Source organism: Sphaeramia orbicularis, chromosome 4 (assembly GCF_902148855.1).
Source record: "Sphaeramia orbicularis chromosome 4, fSphaOr1.1, whole genome shotgun sequence".
NCBI classification, from domain to species: Eukaryota; Metazoa; Chordata; class Actinopteri; order Kurtiformes; family Apogonidae; genus Sphaeramia; species Sphaeramia orbicularis.
In genome coordinates this window covers 3,205,311-3,221,479 of record NC_043960.1, presented here as the reverse complement: position 1 = coordinate 3,221,479, position 16,169 = coordinate 3,205,311, and the positions used below count along the sequence as shown (strand labels likewise).

At 37.9% G+C, this 16,169-nt stretch overlaps 1 protein-coding gene across 1 annotated transcript in view; it reads left to right on the top strand.

The window, feature by feature from the left end:
• Positions 1-16,169, top strand: part of LOC115418151 (low-density lipoprotein receptor-like) — a 90,023-nt gene that overhangs the window by 27,061 nt on the left and 46,793 nt on the right. Inside the window, exons 4-6 of the mRNA XM_030132525.1 lie at positions 2,760-2,879; positions 5,452-5,577; positions 10,656-10,827. Coding sequence (XP_029988385.1) covers positions 2,760-2,879; positions 5,452-5,577; positions 10,656-10,827 — 418 coding nt within the window. The remainder of the gene's footprint in view (positions 1-2,759; positions 2,880-5,451; positions 5,578-10,655; positions 10,828-16,169) is intronic.

Here is a 16,169-nt window from a genome sequence, read left to right as displayed (position 1 = left end):
TGAGCCGGCTGGAGCTGGCACTGGTGTTTTTGCCTCCGAGTTGCCCGCGCATCACTGTTGGTAGTGAACACTGAAATTTATCTGTTGCTGCGTTTCCACTACGTGGAACCGGCTGGACTGGGGTACCAGATACTATTCCTGCAGACCGTTTCCATTCCAGAATACTACAGACTTTACAGTACCTGGTCGTCACAGCAATGCGTTACTTCTGTGTCATCTGCTCATAAACTCGTCTGCTGATAAACTCGCTCATTGCGTGTTGTCTTGTCAAGTTCTTGCTGAATTTTTACGTTGGCCATCAAAGACTGAATCTCCTGACTGAATGGTGTAGTTTTACGGGCTGTCGTCATGTGGATTAACCTTCCGCTACATTTACTGTCAACTTCCGCATCTGTTTCTTGTAAAACGGCGGGTCACAGAGACAACTCTCTGACCAATCAGTGTTCTGCAGTGTTTACACATCGCATTTTAGTATCTGTTCCCCAGTCCTGGAACCTCGACGGAGGTGATACCAAAAACATTGTACCGGGTACCAGATTCCAGGTCCCTTTTCGTTATGGAAACGCAAAAAGACCGAGTCGAGTCGAACCGAGCCGGTACCACGTAGTGGAAACGCGGCATGTGGTGCCTTTATCACAAGCAGAAATATACGCAAATAACAAAACACGCCAACACGAGTCCAAAGAAAAACACGATATAAAGCAACAGTTCTGACTTTCTGGATCCAGATAGTGTGCCTACCAATATGGCAGTGTAAACAACAGTCACATGACCAGTGACGTCAGCTGCAAGTCCTCAATAGTGCACAAAAAGCTATGGAGTCACTTCGATGTCAAAGGCTTGGTTAAATGTCATCGGTTGTGGTTCGTCACAAACTTTTATGCATCCAGGTCGTTACTGGTGACATCTGGTCTGTGTGTCAGACAGTTTTATGGCCAACAGGTGGATGTCGGACTCAGGAAACATTTACTAACATTTACCAGAAATGGTTCAGGTTCGACAAAAGATGAATGAAATAACACCTTAATGCACTTCCTTCTCTATAAAGATTTAATGATGTCATAAATCAGAGGATGGAGTGTGTCAATATGTCGTCAAATACACCTGTAACTATGGTAATAAATCAGTGATCATCGTTCTTTTATGTTTTTTTATATTTCATTATGATCTTCAGTTTTATTGTGATCATTTTCTTTCTAGATCAGATTGTTGTGGAATTTAAAAAGCAGCTCGTCTTCCCATCTTCTCTTTTATGTCTTTCTTTGCTTCTTTTTTTACATTTTATCTTGTGCTTTTTCCAATATTTGTGTTGCAGCTTTGTTTTTTGCCCTTTACATTTTTTCATGTCTTTGTCTCACTCTGTCTTTTCGTCTTTTTCTAATTTTGTTTTGTCCTTTTTCATCGTTCATTTTACATTTTAAGTTTCGTGTCTTTCTCATTTTTCGACTGCTTTCTTTCAGTCTTTGTCTCTTATGTCTTTGTTTCATTTCCTCATTTTTTCTCCAGCATGTTTTTTTTTTTTTTGCTCTCCCATATATTTTTGTTTTATTTCCTCATTTCTTAGTCTGTTTTATTGCATCTTTCACTGGTCTCTTTTGTCTCTGACACCTTGTCTTGTGTCTTTTATTTGTGTTGCATCACATTTTTTTTTACATTTTTGTCTTCCAGTGTGTTTCTTTTTGCATATTTTACATTTTTTGTCACTGACTTTTATTTGTCTTTTTTTTTGTCTCTTAGGTCTTGCTGCATCTTTTTATGATATTTTTTGCTTTTGTGTTGTGCTTTTTTCCTGTCTTTTACATTATTTTGGTTTCATTGCATATTTAACTTTTTTTTTTTTGTCTCATTTTGTAACACTTTTGTCTTTTTGTCTGTCTTGTCCCATTCTGTCTTTTGGGCCTTTTTGTTGCATCTTCCACATCTTCTCGTCATCTCGTTTCCTCCTTTATGTGTCTGTTTAGTTGTATCTTTTCCATTATTTTTGTCATATTGTGTGTTAATGTCTTTGTTTTGTTTCTGGTGTCTTTTCCAATATTTTTGTTTCATTGAGTCTCTTTTGTCTTTGTCACATTTTTGTCTTATGACTTTTACTATTTTTTTTATCTGTCTTGTTTTGTCTCTTGTCTTTTTGTCACATCGTCCTCATCTTTTCCTCCTTTACATGTCTGTTTTATTGTATCTTTTCCATTATTTTTGTCATATTGTGTCTCTTAAGTCTTTGTCACATTTTTGTCTTATTGCATTTTTTAGTCTTTTTTTTTTTTGTCTGTTTTGTCTAATTTTGTCTTTTTGGCCTTTTTGTTGCATCTCCCACATCTTTGTCTCATCGTCTCCTTAACGTGTCTGAGTTTTTTTTGTATCTTTTCCATTATTTTGTCATATTGTGTGTCTGTCTGTCTTGTTTTGTCTCTTACGTCTTGTGTCTTTTCGATTAATTTTTATTTCATTTTGTCTCTTAGGTCTTGGTCCCATTTTGGATTTGTTGTATCTTTTATATAATTTCTATTTATGTCTTTGTCTTGTTTTCTTTTCTCTCCATGAATCCACCAACAGATGAATGTCTTCAGCTTCTAGAAGACACAGTAGTAGATGTCCATGCAGATTTTTGAAAGAGACAGAATTAGGTTAAATGTTAACCTGAATAACTTATACGTACACAGTATCTAAGACTGGTTAAGGCCTAAATGTGTCACACTGATGGTCTGTCATGTGGAGTCTTTTTTTGTGTTTTAGTGACAGTGTGATGTTTGCTTTTCCAGCTCAGAACGAGTGTCTGGTCAATAACGGCGGCTGCTCTCACCGGTGTTTGGACCAGCCGTTGGGTTTCATCTGCTTATGCCCCGACAACATGAAGCTGATCGGAGACAACCAGTGTGAAGGTGAGCGTCCACGTTCCACAGCAGGTTCGCCAAAACACCAACAGAGATGTGTCAGGTTTAATGAGAACCTGGAGGACTTTAACGCTCAGTTATCCCGCCCATAGAGGCCCCTCCTGAGCACCAGAAGTGCATAATCTGCACAGCACCGTAATAATGTCAAAAGGTTTTTCATTCAGTTTGTTTTGACAGTTTTTTTGACATTTTTTAAAATTTTTTTTATCAACTTAAGCCATAAAAAACTTGCAAATGCTCAATAACTGTCATTTTAACACTTTAAATGCCATGTTTGTAATTTTCAATTTCCTGTGTTACCTGTCCAAACTGATATTCTTCTAAACGTTTTTTTTTTTTTTGTTTTTCTAAAAAAAAATTCTGTCTCCTCACACACACACACTCGTGCACACACATACACACACACACACACACACACACACAAATGTATAAAGATGAGTATGTAATTAGTATCAGTTTTTGTCTTGTCTGTCTTGTCGTCATGTCTCTCACATGTCAAGGGTTTTTCTGAACCGGGGAACAGTGGCGCTGCGCCCTCATACTTTTGGCTAGCGCCCCCTTACCAAAATTTCCAACATTATTACACTTCTAACAGAAGAATAAGTTACTCTCTGATTGATTGTAGGGGTGAAACGATTCCTCGAGTAATTCGAGTACCTGAGTTACAAAAAAGGATCGAGGAATATTCTCTGCCTCGAGGAATCGCTTATTTAATTGTAAAGCTCAAAACACGGCATTTCGCACAGACTATTTAATGTGTCACAATGCGCCTACGTTACTCACATAAAGGAAGGTGACAGAGGACGCAGAAGTGTTCGGATGAAGCAGCGGGAAGATGGAAGAGACGAGCATAGACAGACGAGTGAATACAGCAATGATGACGAAAGACAAAAACACAATAAAAAAGACAGAAAATGTCGTTAGTGTGGAAGCATTTCAGACTGAACAGCAGGTGAACACTGTAACATGGATCTGATGTAACACGGCCCTTCCATAAAACAACAGCACATCTGTGATGGAGCATCTGCTCATAAAACCCCCAGAATGGAGCGGAAGACCCGAGTTAAAATAGAATTAACCTAGCGCAAATCAGTGAGATTAACGTTAATGTACCTTACTAACATAACGTTAGCCGTGCAGAGGGTTAGGTGTGTGTTCATTATGGAACTGTCCAATGTGTGGAGAGCTTAGTACGATTTTCACAAGCAGAGATTTAGGCAGCGAGCCGTGATTTGAACGGTTAATTTCCCTAAAGTATGGCCAAAATGGTGCACGGATGGGTGAAAACTTTCTCCGAAACTTTTTTCGGCCGAATTTTGGCAAAATCCAACTACTACTGCAAAAGTGTAACGAACCATCCATTAACTTGACGCACGCATGTGTGTGTGTGTTGGTTATGATATATATGTTGGTAGGTTATGAGACAGACAGGTAAGGTGGGGTGGGGGGGGGCATTGCTTTGATTCTCCTGAATTTCGCAGAAATGTGTCAAACTGTTCATGCATGGACTCGTTCAGTTCTGTTCAAATGTTCTTTCCTCTTTTCTGCCACAACACATTCCTGTTTTGTCCAAATTGAAAATTCTGAAACTTACAGCTGCCAAAGTTCAGTTACACATCAAAAAGGCGATGTTTATGCCTTTTTTAAAATTTATAAATGCCTTATATGTTTGAGACTTACAAGAAATACTAAGTTGAAAGTAATTAAATTTTATTTATTTTTATTTGTATTTGCAATTGCCTCTGAAAATGTTTCTAGTCAAGAAACCACATTTTGTTGCGTATGCACAATATGAATGTAACAAAACTGTTAATTATCAAAAAAATAAATAAAAAGGAAACCAATTGGTCCTTCATTATTAAGTGAAATACCTTATTTCCTCTTGTGTATTTATAAATGCTCTTTAACCAAGCAAAAGTAAGTTTTATCCGATTACTCGATTAATCGAAGGAATTTTCAGTAGAATACTCGAATACTAAAATATTTGATAGCTGCAGCCCTAATTGGTTGCTTTAAAAAATCGCAGGAGGGCCACTAGAGTTACAATATCCCTCTTAGATAGCCTCAGAATGTTCCATTTTTACCTCAGTTTTTCAAAAGGGAAATCCCCCCTAAAAGTGAATATTGGTTCCAAATATTAGGTATAGAAAATTAAAATTGTGATAAATTAAAACTATACTCAAATATTTGACTTAAAAGCAGATCTTTACATAGGCGTTTTCTCCGGAAAAGTGCGGTAATCAAACACGGTTATCATGATGATTAGAATTTAAACGGTAAAACTCACAGTCTGCAATTTTACCGCAGTTTATCGTTATACCGGTAATCGTTACATCCCTAATTACAACACATTAATTAAAAAGAGAGAGTTAAGACAGCTAAGAGACGAGGTAAATCAATGAAGAAGAGAGAAAAAAGATCAGAGAATTATTGTGGACAGTTTACGTGTCAGTTTTACAACATATTCCCATTCCTGTCAGCGGGGGCCTGTTCTTACTGAATTTGCTGTGTTTTTTAAGTGCATCCATGACATTTGTTGTATATATTTTTCTTCATCCAGAGATCGACGCGTGTCTGGAGGCTGACGTGTGCGATCAGACGTGCGTTCACAGTAACGGCAGCTTCATGTGCGTCTGCGACCAGGCCTATCAGATGAACTCTGTGACCGGACAGTGCACCGCCAAAGGTGAGAAACAGTTCACATGCACAGCTCATGTCCAGCCAGCAGATACTTTCATATCAGGTGAGTTAGTGCCTCTATCTGTGGTTGGTCTTAGTGAGAATTTTCATTTATCCAGCTCTGTTGACTTAAAACAGGGAAGCAGACAAAAAAGAAATACTACTGATACGCATAAAAATCCACATGCTGCTAATCGTTGTGCAGTCCATAGAGCGTGTTACCACATCGCTCCTATGGTTTGAACAGGACGTTTGTTTGTTTTTGTGATATCTATCATGTGTGGTTTGTTCAGGTTCGGCTCAATGGCCTGAACGTGCATCCATTAAAACGTGACGAAGGTCAAAATGAACTCCACCTTAACAAACTTTGACTCAGTTAGATTGTGAAGGTGTTAAAGCTGTGCAAACACATTACTACCAAACCATCAATCATGAGATTAACTTTTGTAGAACGTGTGTAGATATTATCATGATTCATGTATTTCCTGCTATGACACGGCTTCCAGTATTAGAAATAACAGGGTTGAACGTGTAAAATTAGTTTTTTTTGGCAGATGTGTGGTTGTTATTGTTCCGTATTTTGAATGTGAAGCTGATGTTTTGCATGAAGTCGGTGTGCTTCCTGTTTCCTTTCATTTATTTGCCTGTAGCTGCTGATATGACCGACTGAAACCTTTATTCTGCTCATATATGATGTGCCATTTTATTTTGGGAGCAGAGTTGGAAAACTACCATATCTTGCAGCGTCTCATGTAGAATTGATCTCTGGGTGTGTCAGTGTGTCATCAGGGAGGGCATGTGCGAGTTGGTCAGTTTCTGTTCTGCATTTGTAAGGAAAGAGAAGAACTACACTGTAACAGCATTTAATAATTTAATAACAACATTTAATAACAAAAATAGTATTAATTATTGAGTCATGATACACTGTATGATATAGTCATCTGCAGCACAGAATGACTTTAACGTCTGTGCCAGTGCATTTCGGGCAGTTTGTCCAAGTAGAGTTATTGTTGCACATGAACAGATGGTCAGTTGATCCGGTGGTGACGGGCAGCAGAACCAACCTATAAAGATGGCAGACACTACCGCTGCAGCCACTGTTCCATGTTGTAAAACCGTAAAACTTTAAAGGTGGGGTATGAGATCTTAGAGAAATGGTTCCAGCAGCTACATTTTGAAAATATTCAATTCAAAAGTCCAACCCCCTGTCTTCAGACGTCCCCCTGAAGCCACGCCTCCAGAGTACTGGCACGTGCAATGCTTGTTCTCGAGGGTTCACGAACGCTGCACAGCAACAATTCTGGCGGCTCCAGCTCCAGCAACCTGATCCATGCATACCCCATTCAGACTCCTCCAACACCCCCGCTCTTCCAGAACAGCCCCAGTTCAGACCTGTATGACCAACGCTACATTTCCTACTACTACTACTACTACTACTACTACTACTACTACTACTACTACTACTACTACTACTACTACTACCTAGTGGACCACATTAGTCCAACTCTGAGCTCCTTCCACTGGCTGCCTGTGCGTCAAAGGATAGACTTTAAAGTTCTGTTGCTGGTCTATGAAGCTCTGAATGGTTTAGAACCAAAATCCATCAGTGACCTCCTGACCCAGTATGAACCCACCAGACCCCTCAGGTCATCTGGATCTGGTCTGCTGTCAGTTCCCAGAGTCAGAACCATACATGGAGGAGCTGCATTCAGCGTCTATGCTCCACATGTCTGGAACAAACTCCAGAAAACCTCAGATCAGCTGAAACACTGTTTATTTAAACCCAGGCTCCAGACCCACCTGTTCTCAGCTGCATTTGAATAGAGTTCAGATTCATCAGTTCAGATCTGCACTGTTCCTTTGAAGCTACAAGTTTTTATCTGTTTTATCTGCTTGTCTCTTTTATCTGTTTATTTGTTTTATCTATTTATCTGATTTTTATTTGTTTGTTTGTTTTCCTCATGCTTTCTGCTGTAATGCTTCTAACGTTTTATGTAAAGCACTTTGAATTGTCTTGTACATGAAATGTGCTGTAGAAATAAAGCTGCCTTTGCCTTACTAGGCCTGTAAGAAAATATTGGTTCTGCAATATATCGCAATATTTCATTTCACATTACTGTATTGATATTAAAAAGTGCTGTATCAATATTTTTAGGTATTTATTCAAATGCAGATATTGTGGAGGTTCATTTTTGTTTTTCTAAATATTTTATTAATATTGTTTAACATTGTTTTATTAGATAATGGTTATTTGAATAATCCTAAAAGCACTTTTTACTGTCTGAGAGGCAGATGGTAGTTCCTTTGTTGGGACTGAACTAAAATAATGTTCAGAACTAATAGAATCTGAACATTTGAACAGGATCTGAAACTGTATGTCTGTAAAACAGAATTTCAGTTTGAACACAGGAACATTTTGTGTTATAACATTAGATCCTGTTGGGATCAAATAAAAATGGGTTTAGTATTTGTACAGATTTCTGGTGTAGTTCAATTCTTCAGGAAAATAATCATTTAAAAAAAAAAAAAAAAAAAAAAAATTCCTTTTTAATAGTATCATGATATATCGTGATACATCGTATCGGGATCTTAGTATTGTGATTTGTATCGTATCGCCAGATTCTTGCCAATACACAGCCCTATTTCCTACTGATTGATGTTAATGACAAAACAGTTTTCCGGTGAACTTTCCATGCTAATATAGCTAATATAGCTAAGCTCTGGCTTCGTTGCCTGTACCAGTTGTTCCAAACCTCTGAGAACGCACGATTCATGTACGTAGAGGGGTACGCACAGAGGGGGGAGGGACAAATGGCAATTGAGTTTGATAGACATATCACCGTTCAGTCATTTTGATTGGGCACTCACAATGATTGGAAGGTGTTTTTTCAGTCCTCTCCATTCTACAGGTGACAAATTTTTTTAAATTTTTGTGTTAGAGCATTTAAATAATTGGTTGTAATCGGGTTGTAAAGGGGATTTTAACCCTTTCATGCACAGTGGTCACTCCAGTGGACAGCTGTTCAAAGCTCTTCTCTTTTTTCTGTTTGATTTTGTTGTTTTAGTTCCATATCAGGACACTTATCCCATACACTGACATTCATACCGCTACTGTAACTTTGCTGTTCTAGATAAACCTGATCTGCACTAACATGTTTGAGTGTAAAAAAAATTGCTAATTGTTACTAAAATGTAATTAACACGTTTGGGGGTTTTTTTAAACAAGAAGTTTTGTTTTGTTTTTTGCGTATTATCTCCATGAAGTGAGTAGTAACTAGTATTAGAGTTTGATAAAATGTGAGAAAACATCTGATTCGCGGCATTTAACATGTTTTTATTTCATAGCTTTCACACAGTATATCAGTAAATACATGTTTCTTAGCTTCTAAAATTAAGCGTATGGTGTCAGACTGAGAGGACATTTTTGTAACTCCATAAAAAATAGGTTAAAAAAAAAATTTAATCGCATTGTTTTTTTGTTTTTTTTTTTCATGCCTAAAGAGGGATAAAAACACTCGGGGGGGGGGGGGGGGGGGGGGGGGGGAATCTTGATTGAGGTTTTCATAATTCATGTATGAAAGGGTTAAGCAATATAGTACAAAAAACTCCAGGAAAACATCTCGCACCCCACCTTTAAATTCCATCCTTCAGCATGCATAGCCTATACTGTGTAGGCCTATTGTTTGTTTATTTTTTAGTTTTTTTGTATCAAATGTATGGTGTGGCGGCATGGATTTTGTCGTGGTGGTGTGCCACAACTAAACCTTACCAGCAGAAACACCGTCTTGACCTTCTCACTTGCTGCAATTTATGAACTATGCATTGCCGTAAACCACAAGGGGGCGCTAGTATGAATACAAACACATCAAGTGGAATAACTCATGAAGAGAATGTCAGACACTGAAATTCTCTACGTCTTGGTGTTTGTTGAATTGAGATGAATCTTCTTCTATAACTTATCGGCCTCGTCTAGAGCAGTGAAGTTTGTCAAATGATTCTTTAATGTTTTATTCCATAGCAATAAAACACATTTTTTGGTTTTTGTCTTTCTGAGTTGTATGATTGTGTCATTATGATTGAAACATTTTAACTCAGACTAAATACACAGGAAACAGAAGGTTTAATGGATTCATCTAAGCTACAGCTAACGGTTATGTAATGGGGGGTGTAGCGATCAGCATTGAGGGGCAAGGACCTCAGCTCCAAAGTGAAGCTAATGCAGATGTATCTTTAAGTTGTAATACCACTGTTGGCCTCTAGAGGCTGCTCCAAAAACTCTGGCTTCCATAGATTTGCACTGAACTTCTCTAAAAATACTAAATCAGTAATGTGTTTTTTCCTTCACTCATTCCAGTCTTTTGGATTTTAGACCCTCTAACAAGTGTTTTGGTCCATCTTGAAGTTTTTCCTTGTTTTTTTTTTTTTTCTTTGTCATACCTATGTGATAAGCACATAGCATTAGCTTACCTATGACACCTCATCCTCCTATAGCTCTGCCTTTTTTGTCCAAATATGGTCACTTCAGCTCCGAAAAGCCAACTGATAAAATGCAAATATATCTGTACAATTGATTTCACCAAACTAGCAAAGATTCAAGAGTTATTTGTTTTTTCTGTCTGGTTTCCTGTTTTTTCTGTCAAACTTTCTGTCTTCATTTTGTTTTTTCCGAGCAGACCTGGAAAAAGCATTCAATATTTCTCCAATAAACTATCCGACTGGTGCTGTCAATTTACAAAATCAATGAAACTAAGCTAACATTAGTAAATAGTCTACTTTCACCTCATTTCATTTCATTTTCTAACTGGTTTTCAGAAATTAGACACTTAGTAGCTGCACATTTTAAGATGCTTTATGTATTATGCAGCAGTTTCAATAAGAACTTCATCTAATTATGGTATAATGTCATTGTATTCTACATTTAGCTGTGTTTGTTTTAGCTGGTTGAATTTATTTACATTTTAATTGGTTTCATTGAATTGCTTTCTATTGTTTTCACCACTATTATTTACCTATATTCACTGTTATCTTTTTATTTTTAGGTTTTTGTCACTATTTTCGCTAATTCTACTTTCATTGGTCATTCAGGTGATGTGGCCCGGCTCGTTTTCTCTGATTCTAAAGCAATACGATCACTAACCGTCACCGGCACAGAGTACCGGACCCTGAACCCACATCTACCTGGACCAGGTCACGTGGCAGCTTTTGCCTCCAGTGGAGAACTGTACTGGGCCCAGAACAGACACAAGGCCATCTACAGGTAAAAAACACATTCAAGACAGGAAGAGAAATCCAAAAAGTGTAAGTTCAGTTTACCACTGATGCCAGAGGGAAGTTTCATACGACTGTTAGTGTCAAAGGGATTTGAAGAGCAGTGTTAAAGTCGTTCATTTTTAATACGGTGGCCTGGAGAGTTCAAAACACTGCAGGTCGGGAGAATACATGTATACAGACAAAGCATGAAATAAGTATGAAAACATCCTCATCAGTATGACAAATACAAAAACTGCTGAAACTCACAACCCAACCAAATATACAAACACATTTCCCTTCTACTCATGCACAGCAGTTGGAAAACATTATGTCCTGTTTAAAGGTGAGGTGGGAGAGGTTTTCCTGGAGCATTTTTTACTACATTGCTTTGAATCCCCTTCACACCTCGATTACAAGGAATTAACTCCACCAGGAGGTATTGTGATCGCTTTGCTTTGTGTGTTTGCGTACGTGCGTGCTTGTTTGTTAGCAAGATAACTCAAAAAGTTACAGATGGATTTTCATGAAATGTTCAGGAAATGTTGATACTGGCACAAGGAAGAAATGATTAAATTTTGGTGGTGATGGGGGGTGGGGGGGCCACGGGGGCCCACTGATCTACCTTGGTGGAGGTCTGCGCTCTTCGAGTGCTTTTCTTGTTAATGAAATGCTCTAACACAAAAATAATTAGTTAGTAGTTATTGTTTCCATTATAATTGTCTCCATGGTTGTTACTGTTTGTATTGTTGATACTTTCTTGTTAGGGTCTTCGCCACCTTCTTCTCTCTTGTTCTCTCCCCTTCTTCTACCCCCCCCACCCCCCATGTCAGGTCCGGCATTGAAATGTGGTTCAACAAAACTCATAATAAACACAGTAGAATATCAAAGGGCGCTTCATATACTTTATGAAGTTACCCTTGGCAAAGCAAATTTGTTCAGCACCAAAAGGAACCAGACTACCATTCTGCTGTTAGGACGCTGGACAAGACAAGTAGGAAGAAAAAAAAAAAAGTAGTGTGAGATACTCCCTGGTAAAATGTCCAAATAAAAGAGGATACACAAGCAAAGGTGTTAGAAAAATGGGCAATGATGTCTGGGAGTACAGTTGGTGTGGGCTGCTGCCTTATCGGTACAGACAGCTGCCTGTCAGCCAGCTGAGCCCAGAAAAGAGAGAAAAAAACAAAAAACACAAAAATAAAAAAATTGTCATCTGTGGAATGGACAGGACTGAAAAAACACCATCCAATCATTTTAAGCGCCCTATTGAAATGATTGAATGGTGATGTCTATCAAACTCAACTGCTACATTTGTCCCTCCCCCCGCTGTGCGTACCCCTCTTCCTGCATGAATCGTGCGTTCTCAGAGGTTTGGAACACTTTTACAGGAAACGGAGCCAGAGCCAGAGCTCGGCTTTATTAGTTTTATTAGAATGTAAAGTTCACTGGTAAACTGTTTGGTCACTGTTTTGTCATGTAATGTTAGCTAGCTAATATAGCCAAGCTCTGGCTCTGTCTTTGTTTCCTGTACTGGTGTTCCAAACCTCTGAGAACGTATGATTCATGCACGAAGAGGAGTACGCACAGAGGGGGGAGGGACAAATGACAGTTGAGTTTGATAGACATATCACTGTTCAATCATTTCGACTGGGCACTCAAAATAATTGGATGGTGTTTTTTCAGTCCTGTCCGTTCCACAGGTGACAAAATTTTTTTAGTTTTGTGTTAGAGCATTTAATTAATTGCTTGTAATCAGGGTGTGAAGGGGATTTTAAGCAATATATTAAAAAATGTTCCAGGAAAACATCTTGCACCCCACCTTTAAGACTAGAGGAATTATTCAGCAATCAAATACAAATTCCAGAAAGTGTAGGGTCCCTTCCTAAAAACATTCCAGACCCTGTAAATACCTGACGTTTAGGTGCAATTCAACAATGCAGCTTCCTCTGTACTTACTCCTAGCATAGGTTACTGTTGTGATAGTGATCCTTTACTGTGTCTAGCGCACTGGCGATGACTGAGCAGGGATTATTTTATGTATAGTCTGTTGTTTGCTCTGTTTTGCTTTTTGTTCTGTTTTTTTTTCTATGACCAAAACCCTCAATTAGCAAAAGCTCCAAAAATGACCATAAATTAGCAAAATGAGAACAAAAATGATCAACAAAATGACTGAAAATGAAGGAAATGAATAAAAAATGAACAGAATAGGCAATAAGATGAACAACTGACTAAAACCCCCAAATAATTAACAAAAGGTACAAAAATGATCATAAATTAACAAGATAAGAACAAAAATTAACAACAAAATGATTAAAAATTAACACAAAATTAACAGAATAGTCAATAAGATTAACTAATATGACCAAAACTTAACTAACCAAAAATGAACAAAGAAAAATTTACTGGAATGCTCAACAAAATGATCAAAAATGAACAAAAAAAAAATCCTCAAATAATTAACAAAAGGTACAAAAATGAACAGAAATTAGCATCGTCGTCAACAACTTTGAGGAGTAAATGTTCATACTGAACCCAGTGAAAGGAACCGTTGGAATGAAATAATAATAAATATCATTAACACTTCTCCTGTCGGTGTTAAAATAGCCCACTAATATTTCCAGGAACTTTTATTATTTATGTATGTATGTGTATAATAGTAAGGTCTTCAGGTTCAGGGATTTCAATTAAATGGTCAAATTTGTTTTATAACTTTTACTAAAACCAACCTGACAATAAAACCACAATCCAAATGGAAAAATACAGTAAATGTAGTTGAAATCAGCCGTTGCAAACATGAATCTCCTGGTTGTTGGTTCATTCTCATCCATCGTAAACCGCACGCATGTGTAAATATTTAAATGTGTGTGTGTGTGTGTGTGTGTGTGTGTGTGTGTGTGTGTGTGTGGGCAAATTAATTAGGATGTTCAGTGCAGTGAACTTTGCAGCCACCATCACTCCTCATATTGCAGTTTATTTTATTTTTATTTAACCTTTTATTTAACCAGGCAAGACGGATTAAGAACACATTCTTATTTACGACTGTGGCCTGGCAAGAGAAGGAAAAGGAGAAAAAAAAAACAAAAACAAGATTAAAACTAGAAAAGCACTTGGAGAGTGCAGCCCCCCCCCCCCCCCCCCCGATCAACACCAAAATGTAATCATGTGTTCCTTGTGCCAGTATCAACATTTCCTGAAATTTTCATCCAAATCCATCCATAACTTTTTGAGTTATCCTGCACACAGACAGACGGACAGACAGACAAACCAACACCGGCAAAACCATCACCTCCTTGGCGGAGGTAATTAAACAAACAGGACAATCCAAACACTAGAATAAGTTAACATATTTATAAAGTTTTCACAAAGACACAGCTAAAATATATGCATGAAACAGCAAGACAGGGGTTTGTGCAGGTCTTGAAAGTCTTAAAAAGTGTGGAATTATGAAACGCTGCTTTCCAGATATTGAAAAGTCTGGAATTTTGTGTGAAAGTCTTAGTAAAGTATGGAAAAACGTTTCTGTCATAGTCAAATTTTAGAGTATCCTCAAAGACAAGGCAAACTTATTTACAGTTGTGCTCATAAGTTTACATACTTGAGCAGAATGTGTGATTCTTTGGCCATTTTTCACAGAATATGAAGGATAACACAAAACCTTTTCTTTCACTCGTGGGTAGTGGTTGAGTGAAGCCATTTATTATCAGACAAATGTGTTTGTTCTTTTTAAATCCTACTGACAACAGAAACTATCCAAATGATCCAAAGTGCACACACCCTAGTTCTTAATCCTCTGTTTTGGCTCCTTTAACATCACTGACAGCCGGAAGTCTTTTGTTGTAGTTGTGGATGAGGCTCTTCATTTTCTCACATGGTAAAGTTGCCCGTTCTTCAGGGCAAAACACCTTCAGTTCCTTTAAGGCAGGGGTCTCAAACATGCGGCCCGGGGGCCAAATGCTCCGCCAATGATTTCAATCTGGCCCCTGGGATGAATTTACTAAGTGCTGAAATTCCACAGTCAAGGCTGTGGAACTCATTTTAGTTCAGGTTCAATATGATCTCAAGTAAAATAATAATAATAATCAACAAAAAGTAAGAACTCCATATTTTCCTCTCGGTTTGATGTGAAAATATTACACTATGCCTACAAATAATGACAGCTTCAAATTTTTGTCTTTTAGTGCAAAAAATAACATTAAATTATGAAAATATTTACATTTACAAACTCTCCTGTAATAAAATGTGAGTAACCTGAACAAATATGAACAACCGGAAATGTCTAGAGAAAATTAAGCACATTTTTAACTCTTTTCTTCCTGTTCCTCAGTGTTTAATGTCTTTGTAGATCTGATCCAGAATGCATTGCATAGAAATGATAAGTTGAGGCAGAATATTGTTAAAATTGCACTGATTTTTCTGAAGAATTTTCAGTTTTTTCAGGTTATTCACATCTTTTTGGTTTGGATAGTTTATAAAAGTATTTTCATTACTGAATGGGGTTTTTTTTTGCACTAAAACACAGACAGAAATTTGGAGTTGTCATTTTTTATAGGTTATTATGCTGTTTTTTTTACTGGTCCGGTCCACTGCAGATCAAATCCAGCTGAATGTGGAACCTGAAAGAAACTGAGTTTGAGAGCCCTGCTTTAAGGTTTTGGGTTTTCTTGCATGAACTGCGTGTTTGAGTCCTCCCCCAAGTGGTTCAATGATACTGAGGTCAGGAGACTGAGATGGACCCTCCTTCACCTTCACTTTTTTCTGCTGTAGCCAATGACAGGTGGACTAGGCCTTGTGTTCTGGGTCATTTGCATTCTGTCAGAGTATGAGGACAACCGTATATAGCACCATTCATACACAAGGCAATTCAAAGTGCTTTACAAAGGCATAAAATTACATTACAATCCTTCATTCATTTTCTGAACTCACTTTATCCTCACTAGGGTCACGGGGGTCGCTGGAGCCTATCCCAGCTACTTATGGGTGAAGGCGGGGTACACCCTGGCCATGTGACCAGTTCATCTCAGGGCTGAACATATAGAGACAAACAATCACACTCACATTCACACCTTTGGTCTATTTAGATTAACTGATGAACCTATCAGTGCATGTGTTTGGATGGTGGGAGGAGCCAGAGTACCCTGAGAGAACCCACGGGGAGAATGTGGGTACATTAAAATCATGGAGAATAAAACATTAAACAAAAGGAAATTGCAGAAAAGATAAAAATAAAGAAGGAAATTAAAACAGCACTAGGGCTGTGTATCGGCAAGAATCTGGTGATACGATACAAATCACAATACGAGGATCACGATATGATATATGACGATATATTATGATACTGTTAAAAAGGCAATT